The 22,836-nt window shown below is 49.0% G+C and overlaps 1 protein-coding gene across 1 annotated transcript; it reads left to right on the top strand.

Annotated features, from left to right (window-relative positions):
* The first annotated feature begins 7,589 nt into the window (after positions 1-7,589).
* On the top strand, positions 7,590-22,721 carry TMPRSS9 (transmembrane serine protease 9). Its single transcript, XM_066566324.1, has 18 exons — positions 7,590-7,720; positions 9,495-9,622; positions 10,033-10,100; positions 10,534-10,709; positions 11,793-11,834; positions 12,816-12,987; positions 13,204-13,478; positions 13,656-13,792; positions 14,931-15,246; positions 16,061-16,232; positions 17,653-17,924; positions 18,593-18,729; positions 19,224-19,581; positions 19,670-19,786; positions 20,425-20,596; positions 20,909-21,174; positions 21,723-21,859; positions 22,330-22,721. Exons 1-18 carry the CDS (start codon positions 7,600-7,602, stop codon positions 22,489-22,491), a joined length of 3,228 nt encoding a protein of 1,075 aa, XP_066422421.1. The 5' UTR covers positions 7,590-7,599; the 3' UTR covers positions 22,492-22,721.
* Positions 22,722-22,836: the final 115 nt, after the last annotated feature.

Genomic DNA, 22,836 nt, shown 5'->3' with positions numbered 1-22,836 from the left:
GTTACTTAAACACTTCGGAAACCAAATGCAGAGAATGGTCTATATTATTTGAAACCTATAACAAATTAGGAAGTATTCTAGAAAGAAAACTCAAGGTACTTCACCAAAAACAAAAAGTGCAACTTTGACAGTAATGCAGACCCAAAAGCTGAAAAAATCAATATTATCAATGTAGGAAATACAAGAGTGAAACAGCCGTGGCAGCGAGCAGCTTCGACTTAGGCATGGGACAAACTCTTATCAACAACCTCTATGGACCTGTAATAGCACCATCATTTGAGCTTAAGAAATGTTTCTGTAGCTGGATGGTTCTTTGTTCCCATGGTTGAAAGGGCTTGAGAGTCATACTGCTTCACACCCACTTGTCTTCCAGCCCTGAGGCTGCCCTGCAAAGAGCTCGGGCACAGCCCCTGATCCGGCTTAAGGGAGGCCCCTGTGAGCGAGGAGTGCTGAGGGAAGCCCCTGTGAGAAAGGAGTGCTAATGGAGGCCCCTGTGAGCAAGGAGTGCTAATGGAGGCCCCTGTGAGCAAGGAGTGCTAATGGAGGCCCCTGTAAGCAAGGTGTGCTGAGGGAGGCCCCTGTGAGCGAGGTGTGCTGAGGGAGGCCCCTGTGAGCCAGGAGTGCTAATGGAGGCCCCTGTGAGCGAGGTGTGCTGAGGGAGGCCCCTGTGAGCCAGGAGTGCTGAGGGAGGCCCCTGTGAGCCAGGAGTGCTGAGGGAGGCCCCTGTGAGCCAGGAGTGCTAATGGAGGCCCCTGTGAGCCAGGAGTGCTAATGGAGGCCCCTGTGAGCCAGGAGTGCTAATGGAGGCCCCTGTGAGCGAGGTGTGCTAATGGAGGCCCCTGTAAGCAAGGTGTGCTGAGGGAAGCCCCTGTGAGCCAGGAGTGCTAATGGAGGCCCCTGTGAGCGAGGTGTGCTGAGGGAGGCCCCTGTGAGTGAGGTGGGCTGAGGGAGGCCCCTGTGAGCCAGGAGTGCTAATGGAGGCCCCTGTGAGCCAGGAGTGCTAATGGAGGCCCCTGTGAGCGAGGTCCAGCCAGGCAGCACTGCCCAGAGCAGGTCCAGGACTGGAGCAGCCCCTGTGTGCCTGCGTCTTGCGGCCTCTGCCCGGTGTGGCCTCCCCGGGCAGGAGCGCTGCCCAAAGCTGGGCACAGTCACACAGCTTCGGCGCTGGAGATCAGCATGTGGCACTGTCCCATATCGATACACAGAGAGTTTCACTCTCATTGACTCAAGTGCATGAGAATGCACTGCTTGACTGATACTGTTCATCACTTGCTGGTTTCTCTGTGTGAATTCTTCCTTTGAGGGAGCATGCATTGCAGGTAACTGATTCCAGGGTTGCTTGGGGATTTCATATCTATGAACACTAATGCCTACCTGACAATCTGTAATAACAGCTGAAGCTAGGGTAAAAATGTAATTTACACGTTGCTTCTAATGTATGTAAGCTGGTAAGAAAGAATAAAATGTGATTATTTGCAAACTGAAGACCTCTACCTTAGCCCCTGTTTCTCCAAGAGCCTCTGGTCCCAGCGTGTCCATCAGCTTCATCGGGACCAAGATTTCTCCCATACCGTCTGCACTGGGCCAGGCAGTATTCAAGGGGGGTGACTGAATGTCTGTGGAGGAAATGCCATGAGTTAAGCATGTGAGTTTTTCTTGGCCATTCATGAGCTGAAAAGTATCAAATTATATAGTGCTCCTATTGTGGAAAGTAACAGACAAACATGGACTTCCTGGCTTACTGGATACTCCCTATGTGTATTCAGTATTTACTATCTGTACTGAGTTTTCAAGCCAGCAGAACTGGGGGGTAAGGGGGGCAAGGCTGCCTTTATTTTATTGTGTAACCCACGGCTACAAGTTTAAGAAGTAATTGCAGGTACAAATCTGCCCAGTACTTTGTTACCAGAGAGAGAGAGCTCAGGGTTGAGTGTCTCCAAGGTGGAAGTGATGTTAGAGCCTTTGTTACCTGTGACAATACGAGCACTGGGGAACTCAGCTTGTCTGTCATGCCCCGGCTGAGACTGCTGAGCTGGCAGGCAGGGAGAGGATCTTCTTACTTGTAAATTGAGAGACATTTGTAGACCAAGAGGGACAATAAACAAGGCCAGCACAGTGTCATTTGGCTTGCTGGGAGCAGGACTACAGCTGAACCAGGTGCATCTCCACAAGTGCTGCAGATGAACAGGGACTCAGGATCCTCAGTACTCTCAGGGGCTTTCAGATTTGCTCACTTGCATGATCTGGGAGCTTGCAGTGTCAGGGCTTTTCACTCACCTCAGTAAAGAGGTGTCCTCAGCTCAATCTGCATTCTCTTAAGTGACAAGAGTTTCTTTCTGCTTTAAAGTAGGGTTTAGCCTTTTAAATGCAGCACATCCACTTCTAAATGTTAACCTGCAGAGAGGTGGGGACATGGATATACTCTATACATCCATTACAGAAACTGGAGATGGGTTAAAGCAAAAGGATTAGAGAAATGCTATGTTGGCTGGTCCAGGGAACCAGCGTTGTGGTAGGTGAAGCTCATGTCACACAAAACAAAAGGCCATGTAGCCAAGCCTGTGTCTGCTGGTCATGGTTTGCCTTTGATGCTGAGAGCTCTGTTCATCATAACCCATCTCTTACCTGTTTGACCAGCTGCTGCTGTCTCTGCATAGGCTTTTTTTTCATGACATAAGATCATCTCATCAGAAGGTTTAAGTGGAAATATATGGGCTCACCAGGAAACAACAGTGTTGGGATAAATTCCTGCACTCCCTTCTCTGGAGCCCCACTCAGAGAGAGAGTGAGCCATAAGGATGGACTGGCACACAGTTCTTGCCATCTCCAGACTGACATGGCCTCACACTGCACCACCACCCAATAGATACCACTGGTTAGAAATCCACTCCCCTACAAAAGTATTCTACCCTTCTCAGTACCTGCTGGCACAAGTTCTGAGCTTCATTTCAATGCAAATAAATTCTCAGCTGTAAGGATAAAATCACTAGGCTTGATGCCATTTTAACAGAGATATTTCAGGTTGGCTGTTCCCACCACCTTGCTCTGCCAGCAGATCTGTTTGCACAACCACATCTGTTATCTCCTGTGGTCGTGCATCTCACAGCAAATGAGTGTCTTCTCTCCTGCTCAGGCTCAGGTTTGGTGTCATATGTCACCAAAGGTTTATTGTTTCGGCAGCTGTGATTTTGGATGGTGAACCTACCAAGTGAGGCATATTGGAGTCTGCTTTCTGATTTTGGGGTACCTCCTTCTGGAGAACTATCCTGCTTCTGCTGTATTCCCCCTCTGAAGTTCCACAAGTCTTATCTTGGTGATAAAATCAATGGTCCTTTATTTGCCTTTGGCCACAGACTCATTATTTGCTGAGGCTTCAGGCAGATTTGCTGCTGAGCTTGTGGTCTGCCTTGGCAAGTGGCATGTTTTTCATATTTGTGCCATCATTTTGCAAAGGCTCTGTCTGGGTTTACAGGATTTACAGGTCACAGTGAGACAGTTTTACAGCCCCTGTGTCTGAAGGCTCAGCAGACACCGTATTGCTGTGCTAAGAGCCACACTACCCCATTATGGGATGAAGCAAATATTCTATTAACACTTGGGTATTCAAATGGTTGCAGCATATTGGCTGCCCTTTATCATTACAGTGTGGGAGAAACCAAGCATGCTAGAATACAGAAATGCAGCACAAAGACCCCAGAGCAGCCCAGACTTGCCATCGAGGGGGGGTGGGGATGGGGCAGTGGTTTTCTTACATTATCCCTTGGGGGACATCAGGGTTTCCTTGCATTAGTTATCTGTAAATGAAGTTGACTTTTGAAAACACAGGTACCACTATTTCTTTCCTGTCTTTCTTTCCTCTGGCCAACAGTTCAGAGCAGGGCGCCTCAGCTTGCCTCCCTGTGGTTGAGGGCTGCTGGTAGGGGCTGGCAGACTGGGAATGGGAGAAGCTGGAGAAGAGCAGGAGGAAGCCTGGGGCAGTGCAGTGCAAGACAGGAGTGTAAACACTCCTGTTCTGATGGGAGAAAGATTGCAGAAGGCTAAGAAGGCAGAAGAAAAGGTCTCAGGAGGTGAAAACATGAAGGTGAAGACATGGTGAGGTGAAGGAAGAGAAGTACCAAGCAGTGGAAGAAAGAAGGTCAGGGTCTGTGGAGGTGAATGAAGAAAACCAGCCCTTTTGCTGGGCAGTACTGGGAGCTCACCACTGTGCTTTAGAGTCAGGAGCTGTGGCATTTTGCAAGAAGACAGTTTCTACCTGGAAACAGGAACCTGCACAATTTGTGCTGGAGACTGGGCCAGCCCTGCAGGTCTGTGTGGAATCACCTGGGCTGGAGAGGCACCTGCCACAGCGAGGCTGGGGCTGTGGCCAGGCATGGGCCAGCAACCAGGGGGCCTCTCTTGAGGCCCTGCCTTGTCCCTCTGCTGCTCCTGCAGGGGATCTTCCCCCAGCATGCACAGGCATGTTCTGACACACACGTGTGCATGCACACACACACCACACACGATCACACACACGTGAGGTCACACACACACTCGTGTGCCTACACATGCACGCGAGGTCACACTCACACTCTCACACACACACAGTGTTACACACACACACACACACACACACACACACACAGTCACTCTCACACTCACACACACTCACTCTCACAGTCACACACACAGTCACACACACACATACACACATTCACATGCTACTTTTCCTCTTTGACAAGAAGAGTGGGTGTTAGTGACTGTTTAGCTAATTGGGTAAAGGAATATTTTTACCATAACACTTTATATTTTACAATGTCCTTGGTTGAATCAGCTGAGAAATAAAAGACATCTTCCAAAGAAATCCTATGGAGTGACTCAAGGCTGCCCTAGAGAAAAATTCAGATTTCTGTGGAGAAAACAAACCCTATGCTGCCAAGCAGCAGCAGCAGAGCAGGTGTGGTGGCCAACTCCCAGCACTGTGGCAGATCCTCAGGGAGAGCTGGAGATGGTGACAGTCTGCAGGACAGCTCTTGCTGACTCTGTGCTGCACATCAGACATGCCTTCTCTGCTAAAATGGAACAGTGAAAAGACACCCCCATGGTGCAGGGACTCTCTTAGGTCAGAGTTCCCCACACCCTGCTTACAAGGGCATATTTTATAACCACTTACAATTTATAAGCTGACAAAAAAAACATAAATGTGCTTTTATTTCTCAGTATTCCTATTGGAAATTCGTGACTGTTAATACTCTCCCAATTTCTGCCCTACTAAAAAAAATCTACTTTTCACTCCTCTGATTTTATGTCACAATATTTTTCACTGTGTATAGTTTCTTGCCACAGATCTCCACTATGTATTTATAGATGATCCTTATTATCTTTCAGAAAAAAAAAAAAAATTGCAACCTCTATTTTGCTATTTCAAAATGGGCTTTCCATTTACATGTCCTTTTAATTCTTTTTTAACTCACACCACTGACAGCAAAAGAAAATAAACTTTCCTTTTGCCAAAAGGGAGAACAAAGACAAATTTTGATTGTTTTGGGAAGTAGAAAGTTTCTCTAAATAATCTGTTTTCCAGTTAAAATGCCTCTGCAATCACTAATGCAAACTTTTTTCTAGGGTTCCAAGTACCTTTTTTTGTAGTATGACTTTTACAAGCAACTAAGATTGTATTGTCAAAAAAAAAAAAAAGCCAGAGCCAGTTTTGTCTGCAATTTTTATTGTTTTCCTCAGATACATCTGTTCTACCTTTGAGGTCCATTGAAGTACACTGTTGCACTGGGCAGCACACCTGAACTAGATTTCTGCGTGCCCACATTCAGCACACTGCAAGAGGGACAGTGACTCCAAAACCTACCGAAAGAGGGAAGGAGAGATTCCTCATCTGTATGTATTCAGGCCACAAGAACCACTGGAGAAAAGGTTCCCTACTTGTCTCCCCTTAGCCAGACCTGAATTGTCAAACAGAGATATTGTTAGCAGAACCCAGGGGCCACAGTGCTGATCTGTGCCAGGCTGAAAAAGAATATTTGGGTGTCTGCTAGAAAAAAAGAGGCATCTTGGACAGACTCTCCCTCCCTCTCCCCTTTCTCTGTCTGCTGCCTCACAAAGAAGTGACCTTCTAAAATCTCTTATCTAGAAGCTTCTGTTTAAAGAGATGCTGACGCCTCTTGGAAAACACTGAAAAGCTCTTCTGAAACAGGGAGCTGCTTCTCCCTGTGTCCCTTTCCTCCCCTCTTCCTTTCATTGCTGGATGCATTTACATTAGAAAAGGCTGTTCCTCTGCAGCTTCTCTGAACTCCCAGTCTGATTTACAGCAGCAGGGAATCGCTGCTGTGGCAGCCCAACCTCTCCCAGCACAGAGAGGATAGGAATGTGACATGTGAGATGTCCCTCAGCAGGGCAGACTCAGGAACTGAGGAGGGAAGAGCTGTGTGGGTTTTGTACTCTTGACGCTGTCAATATCAAGACAGAGTAAAAGTTTGAGGTGATTGTGCCTTGCTAAGGCTTTTCTGGTGTCCTCTGTAAATGTGAGTTTCCCAACAGTTAGAGGTTGAGTCCTCAAAAAAATCACTCTGCAGCTGAGGAGCTCTGGACCCTTGGCCAAGAGGAGTGGACTTCTATGGATTTCCACTCTGATCTCACAAATTGTCTGAGACAACTTCAACCTGCCAGTTTGAACAGCAGCATTGTGCGTCTTCTTCATGCCTATGAGGGAGAAATATTAATACAGTAATTTAATACATTTTAGGACCACAGGAAATCAGTGTCCCTCCTTGTCTCATCAGGCTTGTTGCAGATACTAACCTGTCTGAATGATGTAGTAACTATGTATATTACAGGCTGGTTTCATTCCTAGTAATACCCAATTGCTGATGATGTGCAAATAAAGGCCAAATATAGTCTGGCTCGTACTAGAAAAACTGCAGAGGAAAAAAACCAAAAAACAAGAGAGATACTCTCTATTTTTGGCATTTTTGAATTCACACTTGGAGCAACATAACCCATCTGAGCATCTTCAGTGCATGCAAAACATTGACATACTGAAACCAGTCAAGCAAAGGAAACCGTGGAGGCAGAAAAGGTGACATGAAGGGGCTTTGCTTCGGGTGCAGGACCACTTGGGGCAAAATACTGGAAGCACCAGTGCTAATGCTGGCCACAGGGAAGGAGAATCTGCTCATCAGGGTAGCAGCAAAGCTGTAAGCAAAGGACATATTAATTGCTCTACATTACTAGGCTTTGGGAGCTCTCAGCTAAATGCTGTAAAGTGGGTGGGGGGAATCACCCACTGTGATTTTATAATTCATCCAGAATTCCTGCAAAAAATGTGGAATAGCATTGGGCCATATGAAACCTCACCTTGAAATCTGCCTCATGAACAACTACAGGGTGAGGTTTATTACTTAGAGAGTTTTAATCCATATAACATGCACCTTGGGGATACACATAGCCTAATGCCAAGACTTCCATAGCCAGGTCGGAATGGTCCAGCAGGAGCAGAAAATGATGCTCCTGTGGTAACCTTAGCTGGCATGACAGATTTCATCCCAGTCTTGTCATTTTCCTCCTCTTCTTTTTAATCACAGAGCCCATCTGTAGAGCTGCTCAGAAAGCATGGACCAGATAAAGCCAGGGCAAGGCAGCCAGAGGAGGAGACTGGGGGCCTGCTGCTGGAAGGTAACTGCTGCTGCTGTGGCAGGCAGTGCAACAGCCCTGTGCCTGGGGATCCTGCTGGGTGAGTGTGCTGCCAGGTACATTCTTTCAGTTTATCACTCCAAAAGAGAAGTGGTCTGCACTGCTTATAGCAAAAATCCTCAAAATCCTCCTACTGAGATCAAAATGGAGACACCTTTCTGCACAATGCACAAGAACTACAAGGGGTGTAGTCAGCTCATGTTCTCAATATGTGACTTTGGAGCACTTTATCTTCAGTGTCTCATGATACATATGCTCTATTCCTTTCCTGCTTGACCAATCTGACGTCCTTCTATGACAAGATGACCTACCTAGTGGATGAGGGAAAGCGTCTGAATCTGGTCTATCTCAACTTCAGTAAAGCCTTTGACAGCATTTCCCATAAACATTTTCTTGGAGAAGCTGGCTGCTTATGGCTTGGATGAGTGTGCTCTTTAATGGGTAAAAACTAGCAGGATGACCAGGCCCAGAGGGTGGGAGTGAATGGAGTCACATCCAGCTGGAGACTGGTGACCAGTGGTGATCCTCAGGGCCACTTTGAAGCCAGCCCTGTTAAGTATCTTCATCAGTGGGGATGGAGGGCGTCCTCAGTCAGTTCACAGATGACCCAAGCTGGGTGGGATGTTGATCTGCTGAAGCAATAATGTGGCCATCAGGATCAGGGCAGTGACTGTCCCTCTGTGCTCAGCACTGGTGAGGCCCCACCTCAAATCCAGCGTTCAGTTTTAAAACATCTCATGACAAGAAAGACGTTGAGGGGCTGCAGTGTGTCCAGAGAAGGGAACAGAGCTGGGGAAGGGGCTGGAGCACCAGAAGCAACTGAAGGAGCTTGAGGGGCTCAGTCTGGAGAATAGGAAGCTCAGGAGGAACCTTCTGGCTCTGCACAACTCCTGACAGGAGGGTGCAGCCTGGTGGGGTTTGGGCTCTGCTCCCAGGGAACAAGGACAGAAAATATGAAAAGGCCTCAAGGTGGCCCAGGGGAGTTTAAGATTGGACAAAGGGAAAATTTGTTCACTGAATGGGCTGTCCAGACCTGGCACAGGTTGCCCAGAGCAGTGGTGGAATCCCCATCCCTGCAATTTAAGCGATTTAAGAAACATGTAGATGTGGCATTAGGGAACATGGATTAATGGTGGCCTTGGCAGTGCTGGTTAAATGATTGGACTCAATGATCTCAGAGGTCTTTTCTAACCTAAACAATTCCATGATTCTATGATTCTGTCCTGTAATCTGTCTCTGTGAGTTTGAAGTTTCTTGTCACTGTACCTTGCTGCCTCTGCCATTTCCTATCACGACCACTTGCAGCCACTGAGCACTGCCTGTTTTACTGTCCCACTCCAGAGCATGGCCACCATCTCCCTCCCTCTTCCACCTCTCTCCTGCTGCTTCTGCTGCCCCATGGCCACCTCAGGCCAGCACGCCAGTGAGAACCCCAGCATGACATGACTGACACATGCCACCTGTACAGTCACAGTTTCTGAGGTGGCTTCAGTACCTAGCAGAACCTTCCCAAGGCTGTTCCTGCAAGGATAGGGCCAATCTCAGGTTGCCAGGCTGTACCCGTCTGTTCATGAATTTCTGTCTCAGGCTTGACAAAAACCCACTGTTTTCAAGTTCAAACAAGTTCAGTACAAAATGCTATTCCTGCACATGCACAGGGTACTCCAGTCCAGTTATGGGGCACCCCCGAGGCAGCTGGGATGCTCAGGAATAGTCAAGCTGCTTAAAACAGGGGGTTTGAAGGACAGGATGATATTCATGTTGCAAAGCTGTGAGGAAAGCTGCCTCTGACAGACACCTTCCCTTTCTGGCAGCCTGCCATTCCACAGGAGAGGCCAGTTTTGAGCACACAGTGGAGCTGCAAGGAATCCCATTCAATAGCAGCTTACAGACAGAGAACTCAGACTACTACAGGGTGCTGACACCTGCTCTTGAGAGGCTGGTGAGTTATCTGGGCCTTCTGGGAAAACACTTGTGAAATACTGTGGTGGTAGCACCAGCAGAATCTCTAAGCCAGGGGCAGGAGGAAAACTAGGACTTCTTAAACATCAGCAGGGTACACTGTGGGGCTGAACTACACTGTGAGAGGCCCTGTCAAGGCCCTGAGAGACATTCATGGAATGGGAAATGTGTGTTCAGGCCTATTCCTTACATAGAAAAAAGATGTACTACCTCATGCCCTAAAAGCCAGGGTGGGAAAAAGTTTACGTATGAGCTTGACATGGGTGCTTCTGCTTACAGAGCAAGAGACCATGCACCAACAGCTCCACATTCCAGCAAAATCCCAGGAATCATCTATTCCCATCTCCTTGGGGTCCAGTAAATGTGTGACCATCACTCTTTGCTTTGCAGTTTCTCTCCAGTCTCCAGGACTCCCAGCTGAACTGGAGTTGCACTGGTTGCACCATCCTGGGCTACAGGTGAGTGTAGACAGCTATCTCTGCAGACCCTACAGCTCCTGTTTCAGAGAATTCTGACAAGCCTCACCAAGAAGGTGAACTCATACCTGTGCTCTTGTTCAAAGCTAGTACAAAGAGAAACTGGTTTTTGCTCAAGGCTGGATTTTCATCTGGGATTGCAGCAATGTTCTGGATTTTTAAATTTCAAAATGCAGTCAGAAGGGCAGAGGAAAAGAATTTTGTTCAACCACAGCTTTGGGCCAAGGGAAAAAAAATTTCAAATGATCATGTCAACCCAGAGCACATCCCCAGAGAAACCTTAAATTACTAAGAATCAAAATATTAAGAATAAGATTTGTTTCCTTTGAGTTCCCTGTAGACAGCTAGCACAGGAACCTGACCCTTGTACTGACCATGAAGCCAAGTTTGCCCTTAATTCTCTGTCTCCCAATAGGAATGGAAACTCCAGTGTGATCGTCCATTTCCGCCTCCTCTTCACCCCCCAGGATTCCCAACCCCTGAGCTCTACCTTGGAGGAGGAAGCTTTCAGGCATGGGCTGGCAGCTGCCCTGCACAAGCAGGGTTTCTCCCTGGCTGCCTACGGGACCATCTCCTCAGCCTCCCTCACAGGTATGGCCCTGCTGCCCCTGCCAGGCAGGCAGAGCAGGGGGCACACAGCTAAGCCACCATGAGTCAGCCAAACTGCTGCAGGGTTTTAGCTCTGAATGTCCAGTCAAGGCTTTGTGTCCAACAGCAGTGTTAGAAATTGGGGTGCTGGCAGGCACCCAGCAAACTGATAAAATGATCTGCCTGGCTGCCAGCTGCTCCAGCTTCACCAGACAGCAGCAGAAACCAGCCTAGATCTTGTCAGCTTGAAAGAGACATTTGTGGAGTCCCCAGATACCTCTCCAACACTAATGCTATCCAGCTGCTCTGCACTGCAAGAGCAGGTTGAGGGACCCACAGCAAGAACAGAACCTAAAGCATAAATTGCAACTGCTTTGGCTTTTCTTGCAGCACCTGAAATCAGTCTGAGGGATAGGGAATGAAGCTCCAGGAGGTTAATGGCTGGGTTGTCTGTACCTACCTGTGCACAGCAGCCCTTAGGCAGACCTCAGAGTTGTAGCAATAACTACAGCTCAGGTTGCTATTTCTCATAGTTGAATTACTCTCTGAAACCACCTGACAAGAAATTCGCCTTTCCTTCTGTGACTGTGGAGTTGCATGTGACTGTAGGACTCCAGGTCCAGCAAATTAAAAAAATACCCATGAGCCTGGGAAACAAGAAGGTGTGGGCTCCTCTGTAGCTTCCTCTGCACCCTCTGCCAGAATGGGCAGGATCCCTGGATCTCTGTGAGCCTTGTGCTGCCCAAATGGAAGGTGCTGGGAGTCCCCTTGGCTTTAGGCAAACAGCTTTGCATAGCTTCAGCCCCAGTCTGCTCCTGAGAGGCAGCTCACTTCCACAACTTTTAGGAATTTCTCTCTGCACGTGAAGTCACCCCAAAGCCTGCAGGGCACTAGGGAGCTGTGCCTCCCCTGCTCTGTGGACATGGGCCCTGCCTCACACTGGCCACAGGTGGGCACAGAGATCACCAGGCAGGAAAGGAAGATGCAGCAAAGGCCGGGGCAGCCCCAGCCCAGGAACACAGTTCCAGGACCTGAGGCTGGGCTGCCCTGCCCTTGCTGATCCTGATTCCTTCCTCTTTGTCCCAGGTCCCAACAAGGTTTCTTCCCACAGACCTGGACTGAAATCAGGTAAGAGCCAGGCAGCAGGAAGAATCACCTGCACTCTGCAGCCTCCTCCTCCTCTTCCTCACCAGCAGCCTGGATACAGATACAGGCTTGGGCCCCATCTTGTTCATAACCTGGTGGTCCAGGGGCCTGCAAGCTCAAAACAAGCTGCAGCTCTGCTCCCAGCACCATCCTGCAGGGACTCTGGGGCAGACAGGGAGCAGAAGGACAAGGATACAGTGGTGGTTGCCCCTGGGGAAGGCAGGGGATAGTTGCTGCGTGGACTGCAGAAGACATGAGTGACTCAAGCCTTGCTGTCCCCAGGGAGCTGCCCTTGGGACACAGGCTTGCTCCAACATCCAGTATGTGAAAAGAAAGCCCTGAATGTGACAGCCAAACAGGCTGTGCTGATGCCTCTGATGGAAGGGGCTGTGCTGAATCTCCCACAGCAGGTCTCCTGGACATAGAACCTGCCACAACCCACTGTTGGCAGACTTTGACAGGTGGGACACCAGTGGCTCTCAGGCACTGAAAACAGCCAAGGACATGCCATGACTTTTCAGGCAATAGTAAATGGCTGCATCGGGATGAGGAACACTGTGCCCTGGAAACACCTTGGTCCCATCAACTGTGATGGGTTGTGGTGACAAGGTCCACCTTACTGGTGGGCTGGCACAATGGACAAGAGCCACATGCCCATGAGCTGCTGGAAGCTTATCACAAGGCAGTAGCTAAGCTCATCAAACTAGTCAGGATGCTGCTCTACAGTTTCTTGCTCTAGAAGAGTTTCAGGGAGGATGTTGTAATGGCCCAGTGCTTTGCAGTGCTCTTCCCAAGCCTGCAGGGTAAAGGCTGCTTTGTGACATCCCAAGTACCACCCTGCTGCTTGAGCATATGCCAGCAGCACACACAAAGCTGAAGCAGCTTTTCCCACTTGCCCCCAGGAGCGTGTTGCTGGGGTGCAGTAGCAGGATCCTGAGGCACTGAGTTTCTCCTCCCTTGCAGACTGTGGGAGTCGTCCTGCCATGCAGACTGCCAGCAGGATAGTTGGAGGCTCAGAGGCATCCAGAGGGGAGTTCCCATGGCAAGTCAGCCTTCGAGAGAACAATGAGCACTTCTGCGGCGCTGCAATCCTCACAGAGAAGTGGCTGGTGTCTGCTGCTCACTGCTTTACTGAGTAAGTTTCAGTCACACCACTTTCCACCCTCCATCCCTGTTCCAAAAGCTGCCATATCTGCTCAAGCTCCCACTGCACCTCTCTGCCCCACCATGGGGAGAATGAGGAGTTTCCATCACTCCTGGAGTGGATGGCAGGATGGGCAGTAGGCAGCTTGGGTTTGCAGGACAATGTTGTGGCTGCAGATTCACATGGCTCCCACTGTCTCTCCTCTAGGTTTCAGGACCCAGCCATGTGGGCAGCTTACACAGGGACCACCTCCCTCAGAGGCTCAGATGGCAGTGCAGTGAAAATGGACATTTCACAGATCATCCCACACCCCTCTTACAACGCTGACACAGCTGACTATGATGTGGCTGTGCTGGAGCTGAAGAGACCTGTGACCTTCACTAAGTACATCCAGCCCGTGTGCCTGCCAGATGCTGGCCATCACTTCCCCACCAGCAAGAAGTGCCTTATCTCTGGCTGGGGCTACCTCAAGGAGGATTTCTGTAAGCAAAGCATGGCAGGCAGCAGAGGAGATGTGGTGGGGTGTGAGTGGGGCAGAAGGCATCAGGGGAAGGGAACTCGGACCTTGCTCTGGCCAGCTGAGGTGGGCTGTACCCTGAGCTGCTGATCCTGTGCAGGGCTTCCTGCACTGAGCTCATAACTGTGTCTTTCTCATTCAGTGGTGAAACCGGAGTTCCTGCAGAAAGCAACAGTGGAGCTCCTGGACCAGAACCTATGTTCCAGTCTCTACAGCCATGTCCTCACAGACAGGATGATGTGTGCTGGCTACCTGGAGGGGAAGGTTGATTCCTGTCAGGTAAGCTTTGCCCAGAGAAGATGGCACACCTGCCCACATAAAGCTTTTTCCTCCCAGTATGCATCAAGTGACACTTCAATAAGCAGAACTGACACTATGGTCACTGTTTCCCAATGAGGTTTGAGGCCCTGCCTCGGACCCAAGCACAGATCAGTGACTGCAGAAGACACAAATGAGGATATGTTCGTTACTGCTTAGAGCAGGGTACTGTTTTTTAAGGGGCTCTTTCAGTTAATTAACTACTTTTCTCGTCTTCTTGAACTGTCATCAGGGCTGGCCCTACCAATATTCCACACAGGTCTTCAGATAAAAATCCAGATGGGCAAAGGGCAGCAGTGGAAACTAAAACATACACAACAGTTTTTGGTGAACAACAGAGTGTTTTTTTAGTTTTTTTCCATCCTGGAACTGCAAGTGGTGAGCTGGAGACAGGCCTGCCTTTGATAGTATGGAGAGAGGAGAACTGTGATGCCAGAGGAGGACTGATTTCCAGGTCTGTCTCTGTGGCTTGGCAGGAACGTTCAAACCAACAGAAACCAGCTAAACAAATCTGCACCAAATACAGCACAAACACCAGAGAAGGGGCCAAGAATTGAAGATTCAAAGTTGGGTGATGAACATGATCCATCTGGTTATTAATTACTGATCTAGAGCAATCTCATCCCCAGAAGGCATTACCAGCTTCACAGACACCACATGTCCATCAGTGATAGTCACAGGGCCCCACAAGAACCAAGAACTGAACCGCTTCTGACATTGAGATACAAACATTAATGTGGTCTCCCTGGGTTGTGTATCAGGCAATGAACACCCATCATCTGGTTGTGTATGGGCTGCTAGGATTAACCTTTATGAGGTTTAACAAATTATTAAAGCAGTAGAAATGCTTAATCCTAGATTTTACAGATTGTGTCCTTTGTTCTGGCATATAAAGGGCACGAGGCTTCTGTGTAATAGCAGGACAGCATGCCCACATGGAGGAACACCCAAAGGCCAGCACCCAAATGCTCCACTCATCACTAGGCTGGAGCAAATGTAAAGGGACAGAGAGACTCCAGCTGGCAGAGGGATGCTGAGGGTGGCCAGGGCAAGCTCAGTGCATCGCCAGGGAGAGCTCACCATCTGCTTTCTCTTGCAGGGTGACTCTGGTGGGCCTCTGGTTTGCCAAGAACCATCTGGCAGGTTTTTTCTGGCGGGAATTGTGAGTTGGGGTATTGGATGTGCTGAAGCCAGGCGGCCTGGGGTTTACACACGTGTTACCAAACTCAGAGACTGGATCTTGGATGCTATTTCTGCCTTCCCTACCTCCATAGCCCGTACTGTTCCTCCAGTGCACTTCAGGACTAACAGTAACATAGTCAGTGCTGAAGAGGTCAACACCACCACTGGAGCAACCCCGACCACCTTACCAGCCCCAGCTGCCAGCAGGCCAGGGGCTGCAGCAGGACCACAAGGTATGAGCACCCACAGTGGGTGCACCTTGGCAGGCAGAGTGGCTGGTATAGGTCCAAACATCAGGTTCATTCCTCCACTAACCTAAGCTGACCTTTTGTAGGGTGAGCCACACAACTTTGGCAAAGTGCTGAGGTACAAAGCCACTATATGGCTGCCCTAGCTCAGTCCAGAGCAACCTGGCAAAGTCACTCAGTACTTCTGCAGTTCCATGCTCTCCTTTGCTTTTGTGACTATGTGATCTTGCTGTGTAACTGGTCTGCTCTGGCAGGCCCAGAACAGGTCACTAAGGCACAGCAGCATCTGACAGTATTTAATCTGTTGATCACTTACTTTTGCTTGCCACCTAAGGAACTCCCAGCAGTTCAAAACTGATAGCTGTCCCTTCACAGCAGCCATGCTCCCTGAAGGGAAGGAGGGCAAGTGCCTGTAGGATGACCTGTCCACTCCAAGGAGTGCTCCCAGCGGCTTTGCAAGGAGATGCAAATGAAGGGTATTTTTCTAAATCTAGAATAATATTTTATCTGGAATGGCAAGGCTAAAAGGCATGGAGCTACTGATTACTCTGCCTTCAAGAAAGGCCCAGGATTCACAACTTGCTGAGAGCAAGATGCAGAACAGCATTTTGTGTGAAAGTCCAGCTGTACATGGCCACCATCAGGCACTGCCATTATCAGCCAGCAGGGCTTGGGTAGATATCTCACACCTCAGGCATAACCTATCCCTGCTAAGCCTTACTGGTTAGAGAGAGTGAAGTCTTTCCTTGCTTATCCTCTGCTAGGAATACTCACAAGTCATGCTTTGACTTTTGTTCAGAGTGTGGAGGACGACCTGGGTTCTCTAAACCCAGCAAGATTGTGGGAGGAACAGATGCTTCCAGAGGAGAGATCCCTTGGCAAGTCAGCCTGAAAGAAGACTCGAGACATTTCTGTGGAGCCACCATCATTGGGAACCGCTGGCTGCTGTCAGCAGCTCACTGCTTCAATGAGTAAGAGTCCATCCCTGTCCCTGCTCCAGCTCACCTGCCCACCGGCACAGAGCTGCACAGCCAAATCCACAGTGTGGCACTGGGGTCAAGAAATGGAAATCAAGGACAAATGTTGGACATTAACTTTTGCTATAGCTAGACATTCATAGCAAAAAGGAGTTTGTGGGGAGGTTGGAATGAGGCAGAGAAAGGTTAAAGCAGCCTGATCAGGGAGAAAGGACAACATATCTAAGAGGGGCGGAAGAAAGTGCCGCAAGAGAGTTTCTTTAATAAACTTAACCTTAAAAAATTGTAATATGTGAAATAGAGACACATGGTCAGCTGGTAAAGGGAAAATGGTCAGTTAAATCCTGCAGAGTTCTGTTAAACTGCAAGAACCCAAGCCTAGGTTTATAAGTAGCCTAAAGAAGTGAGTAGCAAGAAGATAATGCTTGTCAAGAATAAATTCCTGAAAGCAGAAAAGGTGGGCTACTAATTCTGAAGGATTTTAAGACAACCTCATGCATTAAACAACTGGGCAATAAAGGAGCAAGTGAAATGCAAGGTAGGCAAGTGTGAAATGAGGTACACAGCACAACCAATAGTGCTGTCTGTCTGTGAATGAGGATGAGCCTCCATCAGCTATTGCAGTTCAAAACAAGAGGTCAGAAACATGTGGATATTGCCCTGACAGCAGCAGTCCTGTGGCAGAGGCAGTTAATGAGCACAGGAATGCAGTAAAAAATATGGGAGATGAGTGGGATGTTGCTGGTAATGCACAGCACACCAACTGCTCCAACATCACAGGGAGGGCAAGAGTAATACCATGTGCATGTGTTCACAAGGTTCAGGGATGAGCAGGGTGTGGAGCAGCATCATAACAAGCACAACAAAAGAGATCAGACTAGACCTGGGGAAAAAAAACCAACTAATGGGAAGGCAGTGTTTGATGGGACTGTACAATAATGAAGGGTACAAAATGTTTAGGGAATGCCTTTTGACTGTCTTTTTAAGATACCAAATAATCACTAAGAGCAGGTGGAAAACAATCAAAAGGAAGCAGTTTTTCTAATAAATGTAATTAAGCTAAATATTTAAAATTCATCTGGGGATAAAAAAAGAATAAAACACAACTTTAGAAAAATCCAAATAAAACCAAAAAATCCAGCAAGATCTACTGAATAGAGAGACACCACCTGTGTGCCAGAACACTCCTGAAATCACAAATTCCTGAAGGTAAAGAGAGGATTATTACTGCATGTTTATTTGCTCTTCAGGTGATATCCAACAGGTGCCACTGTTGGAAACAGTTCTTTGGGCCTGACTTAGTAGGGCTGCTCTGCTGCATGCTGCTCATGTAAAGCTGTCTCTAATTTCAATGTCAGAATTCATGCCAGGGATAAGTGTGTGAGTATGCACATTTAGGTTTATGTATTTGCAGGACAATGCCAGAAGAGATTGAAGCCTATGTGGGAACAACATCAATAAACGGAACAGACGAGAATGCAGTGAAAGTCAATGTAACAAGGGTGATCCCACATCCCCTCTTCAACCCCATGATTCTGGACTTTGATGTGGCTGTACTTGAACTGGCAAGACCTCTTGTCTTCAACAAATACATACAGCCTGTGTGCCTCCCACTAGCCATGCAGAAGTTTCCTGTTGGCAAGAAATGCCTCATTTCTGGATGGGGTGACCTCCAGGAAGGGAATGGTAAGCAGTAATGCATTACCTGCTGATTTGCCTTGGAGCAGTGATACCCTGAGCAGCAAAGCCCGTGCCCAATCCACATTCCTGGGAATGTATAGGACCAGGGGTCAGTAACAGGGACAGTCAGGAACCGACAGAAACACAAGAATAAGCAAGAATAAAGGCACACAGAGCACTACCTTAAGCCACAGTTACCTAGGAGAGGCAGCTTGGTGGGAACCAGGAGAAACCTGCCGGACTGCCCTCAGTAGCTCTACTGTGCTAAACAAGTGTCAGGTGCTTGCCTCAGAGCCTGCTGCAGCCCCGGCAGGATGGTATGTCAGCCACTCAGTCACAGAGGTGTTCCAAGCAATGAGCATAAGCAAAGATCCCACTATAAGGAGAAAGCCTGAGAGTGGCACATGTGCTACCAAAGAGGTCCAGCTGACAAGAAGCCCACAAACTCTCAGGAGCATGGGACACAAACTGTGCAGAATCCTTAGCACAGACACGAAACTGCACCCTGGGGTGAGCCCCAAGCTTCAGGGCTGCAGAGAAAACAGGTTTTATAGGACTCAATTCCCACGTGGGATTAGAGCCTGTTTTCCCAAAATATGTGTTGAGTCAGTCTAAAAGCCATTAGCTAGCTCCTTCCCTCTGCTGCACTCACTAATTCTGTGATTTTCATGCAGACACCAAGCCCGAGATCCTGCAGAAAGCATCTGTGGGCATCATAGAACAGAACACCTGCAACTTCCTCTACAACTTCTCCCTCACTGACCGAATGATCTGTGCTGGCTTCATGGAGGGGTTGGTAGACTCATGCCAGGTAAAAGTGTGGGATTTCTCTACTCTGTAGATTGTTCTCGAAAGCTGGGCTAACTCTGCTTTCAGCAGATCCTTGTGAAATATTTACTGAGCTGCTGTAATCCAGCTGTGTAATTCACATGTACTTGAGCACAAAAAAAACCCAGCCCACTTCTTTGGAGATTTAGGAAAGCAAATAAAGCTCCACCAAGTTGAGAATTACTTAAACCAACATCCCACCACTCTGGCCAGACAAATCCTGGATGAAGCAGGTCTCCTCCTGGCAGTGAGTCAGTGGCAGTTGGTGGCAGCTGTGGAAAGGTGCTGACAGGAGCCAGGTTGAGTCACTGACCCCAACTTCAATTTCTCCACACTCATGCCCTGCATACACACTGCATGACAGCAGACAGGCCCACAAGGCTGGAGGAAGAAGAGCTGAGGGTAGTTAAGTCCTTCTGGTGTGTCTGAGGGCAGACCTGATTGGACTGAGCAGCCATTGCCTTGCTTCTTCTGCAGGGAGATTCAGGTGGGCCTTTGGCCTGTGAGATGACTCCAGGAGTGTTTTACCTTGCTGGCATTGTGAGCTGGGGATTTGGTTGTGCCCAGGCTATGAGACCTGGTGTGTACTCCAGAATTACCAAACTCACAGACTGGATCCTGGACACTATCTCCCAGTTGCCCAGTGGTGGCACAAGCATCCCTTCCAGTTCAGCCATCCCTAGAACTTCTACCACAGCCATTTTTATCCAGCCCAGCACAATGGCTGCAGGTCCAGCCAGCAGAACCACCCTGCGGACAAAGATGAGTTCAACCATGAGCGAAACTTCTACAGCTCTGAGAACGACCGAGACTGCCAAGCCTACCCAAACCCCAGGTAAAACTGATAACTGATGCATTGACATGTTGGCAGGAGGCCTCCAGCATAGAGGGTACTGAGCAGGTCATGGGTTATTGCCTTCTAGTGGTGCCTTGTACCAGCCTCACTTTCAAGTGTTCCAGCAAGGTGTGTATTGGAAAAGAAAATCCTGAATGTGATGGTGTTGTGGACTGCAGCAATGGCTTCGATGAGCACAACTGTGGTGAGTTCTTCTCTGTAGCCCGTGGCTGCTGCCAGCTCTACATGACCTGGACTCCACAGTGGTAGCCACCATATTAACACTGGCTGTCTTGGGCCCAGACACTGGGGTCCTAGGCCAGCCCACTATGGTCCAGATCGTACTTGCTCTGCCAGAGCCTAAAACAAGATACAGCTGGATGAGCTGAATCCAAATTTACTGCCAGAAAGTGCAGCCTCTTCTACTCTGCTACAGACATTAGAACCCATTTCCCAGCACACAGGCCTTTTGGCCAGTCAGTCTGGTAGCACAAGGTGGCAAGACGGGTTTGCGCAAGATGGCAGCCCAGAAAGTGTCTTGGCATCCCTGGGACTGCACTTTGGGCCGCACATTCCTTGCTGTTTGATAGCTGAGCCGGGCCATCCAAATACCTGCTCCTCACATACCACATCCCTGGAAGGTGCGATCTGTGATAACAAGTCTGCAAAATACACCCTGTCCATCAAGCCTTGCCTCAGCTGGGTGAACCGAATTCATCACATCCTACTGTCCTGTACATGCTCCCCCAGAAGGCTGTCCCACAGCACAGGTTATGGAAGGCAGGAAGTAATTCCTTCCATTTATGGTTATTTAAAACCATGGTGCTTCTTCCTGTGTTCCAGACTGTGGCTCAACAACAGCTCTGGCCTTTAGCAAGATTGTGGGTGGCAGCAGCGCGGCTCGAGGAGAATGGCCCTGGCAAGTCAGTCTCTGGCTTCGGCGGAAGGAGCACAAGTGTGGGGCTGTCCTTATTGCTGACCGGTGGCTGCTCTCTGCAGCTCACTGCTTTGACATGTAAGTCTGAGATAAGCTAGTTAAGTCAGCTGGCTCTTGCCTCAGTCCCATCAGCCAACCTGCCCTTCCCCTCCCTCGTGGTCCAGCATCTGGCTGGCATGCTGTGCCCCACAGGAAGCACACACCCCCTATCAGAGAAATGCCCCTAGAGGTAAGTGTGAAAAGGAATGGATGGAACAAAGCCTGAGTACACCCATTGGTTCTGGATACAGGGGTCCTGACCTCCTAAGGTGTGGCCAGCCCCACAAGTGGAGGGATGGCCCTCCTTGTGAGGCTATGCTCCTAACAGCCAGGTTTGCTGTCTTTCTGCAGTTACAGTGACCCCAAAATGTGGGTGGCTTATCTAGGAACACCCTTCCTGAGTGGCATCGATGGCAAAATGGAGAAAATATTTCGTATCTACAAACACCCTTTTTACAACGTCTACAGCCTAGACTATGATGTGGCACTACTGGAGCTGAGCACACCTGTCACGTTCAGCAGCACCATCAGACCTATATGTCTCCCAGACAATTCTCATATCTTCCATGAAGGGGCCAGATGCTTCATCACAGGCTGGGGCTCCACAAAGGAAGGAGGTACTGGATAAAGAGGGCCCTCCCACAACCATGATGGCCAAGCTCAGTGCTTGGCCACCTACACTGCAACACTACAAGCCCAAACATCTAAGTTCTCACACCACTGCCCCAAGCACTCCCATCCTAGGCTATATGCTGCAGAGGATACCAAGCTGGGCAAGGCCTGGTGTCACCATCATCTCCTCCCCAGCTACCATTCACACTACTCCTCCATTTTATCACACCTCTTTCCTCTTGAAGCTTTCCCAAGCTTTCTACATGTCAGCCACTGTGCTCTCCACCCCCACAGCAGCTGCTCCAGCTGTGCTTCTGCAGTACAAGGACCACCCCAATACCAAATTGGACCACTCCAATTTGTGTCTGGTCAGTCAAGCTGCCTGACAAATGACACACCCAAGGGACCTTCTGGAGTTTGCTCTGCTGAACCAGGTGACTCACTTTCCCACAGCAGGTCTCTCCCTCTGGCAAACAAGTAAGAGACCCCACTTCACATGCTGCTATTTCTCATGTGCTCTTCACCCAGCTAACAGCAATACCTGTCTCCTCAGGTCTCATGTCAAAGCATCTGCAAAAAGCAGCAGTGAACATGATCGGAGACCAGGCCTGCAAAAAGTTCTACCCCGTCCAGATCAGCAGCAGGATGCTGTGTGCTGGTTTCCCACAGGGCACCGTCGACAGCTGCTCAGTGAGTACAAGAGCAACAAATGCTGTGGCTGGGACAGAGCAAACTCGTGCCAAGTCCCTAGCCTATATTCTCTCAGGAGGGCCCTGCCCTGCCTCCCCTAGCTCAGATGTCTGTCCATCAACTGGCTGCTGCTTTTATCCACGTCCATCCTGCATACACCTCATGCTGCTTGCCCCACCAACCTGTGACAGGTCAGGGAAATACACAGAGAAGTAATGCTAGGAGATCACATGGGGCCTGTTTCATGACCCTACTGTACCTCTAAACACACTCTTCTATATTCCAGAACCCCAGCTTCAGATTGTTCATGCAGGTACATCACTGAGCAGTTCTTCGGCTTGGAATGCAGCTCCTGGGGAAGTGGGGAACAGGACAGCAAATGTCTATGCCCCAGAAAGAAAGAACATTTCCCAGCTGGGGGAGCTGCACTGCTTGTGGCTTGATACTGGATCCTTTTCCTCTCTCTGCAGGGTGATGCAGGTGGGCCCCTGGCATGTAAAGAACCTTCAGGGAAGTGGTTTCTAGCAGGAATCACAAGCTGGGGCTATGGCTGTGCCAGGCCATACTTCCCTGGTGTCTACACCAAAGTGACAGCTGTCCAAGGCTGGATTGTGCAGAACCTCAAGCTCTGAAACTGCATTTCACCACTCAGGGAAGGCGATGAATGAGAGGAATAACTGCCAGAGGATGCACTAACCCCTCAGCTACTGTACATTTTTCTGATGCTGCAAAGGGGTGAAGACAGCCTTGCAGGTGTTGTGTGACCTGCTGGTTGTTATCAAAGCATTTGATAACTGCTTTGCATAGAAAGGTACAAATTCTAAACTTTTTCTATAAATAAATGAAGCCTATCTCATCTTAAGACCTGGCCAAATATACTGCGCATTAAAACATGACCTTCCTAGTTGGATGGGTGCCGGAAATATCTGCCAAAAATTCATGGAGTTTGGCTGACCCCTGCCTATGAGCTGTCAATC

The sequence above is a fragment of the Molothrus aeneus genome, chromosome 27, assembly GCF_037042795.1.
Source record: "Molothrus aeneus isolate 106 chromosome 27, BPBGC_Maene_1.0, whole genome shotgun sequence".
In the NCBI taxonomy this organism is placed as follows: domain Eukaryota; kingdom Metazoa; phylum Chordata; class Aves; order Passeriformes; family Icteridae; genus Molothrus; species Molothrus aeneus.
Note: the sequence above shows the minus strand (reverse complement) of the source record. Positions and strands in the feature narration are given on the sequence as shown.

Bases quoted from the DNA above. Each gene is read 5' to 3' on its own strand.
- TMPRSS9 (XM_066566324.1), top strand. From the start codon at position 7,600: ATGGACCAGATAAAGCCAGGGCAAGGCAGCCAGAGGAGGAGACTGGGG. The intron at 15,247-16,060 runs GTATGAGCACCC...ACTTTTGTTCAG, and splicing joins GGCTGCAGCAGGACCACAAG to AGTGTGGAGGACGACCTGGG. The intron at 17,925-18,592 runs GTAAGCAGTAAT...ATTTTCATGCAG, and splicing joins TGACCTCCAGGAAGGGAATG to ACACCAAGCCCGAGATCCTG.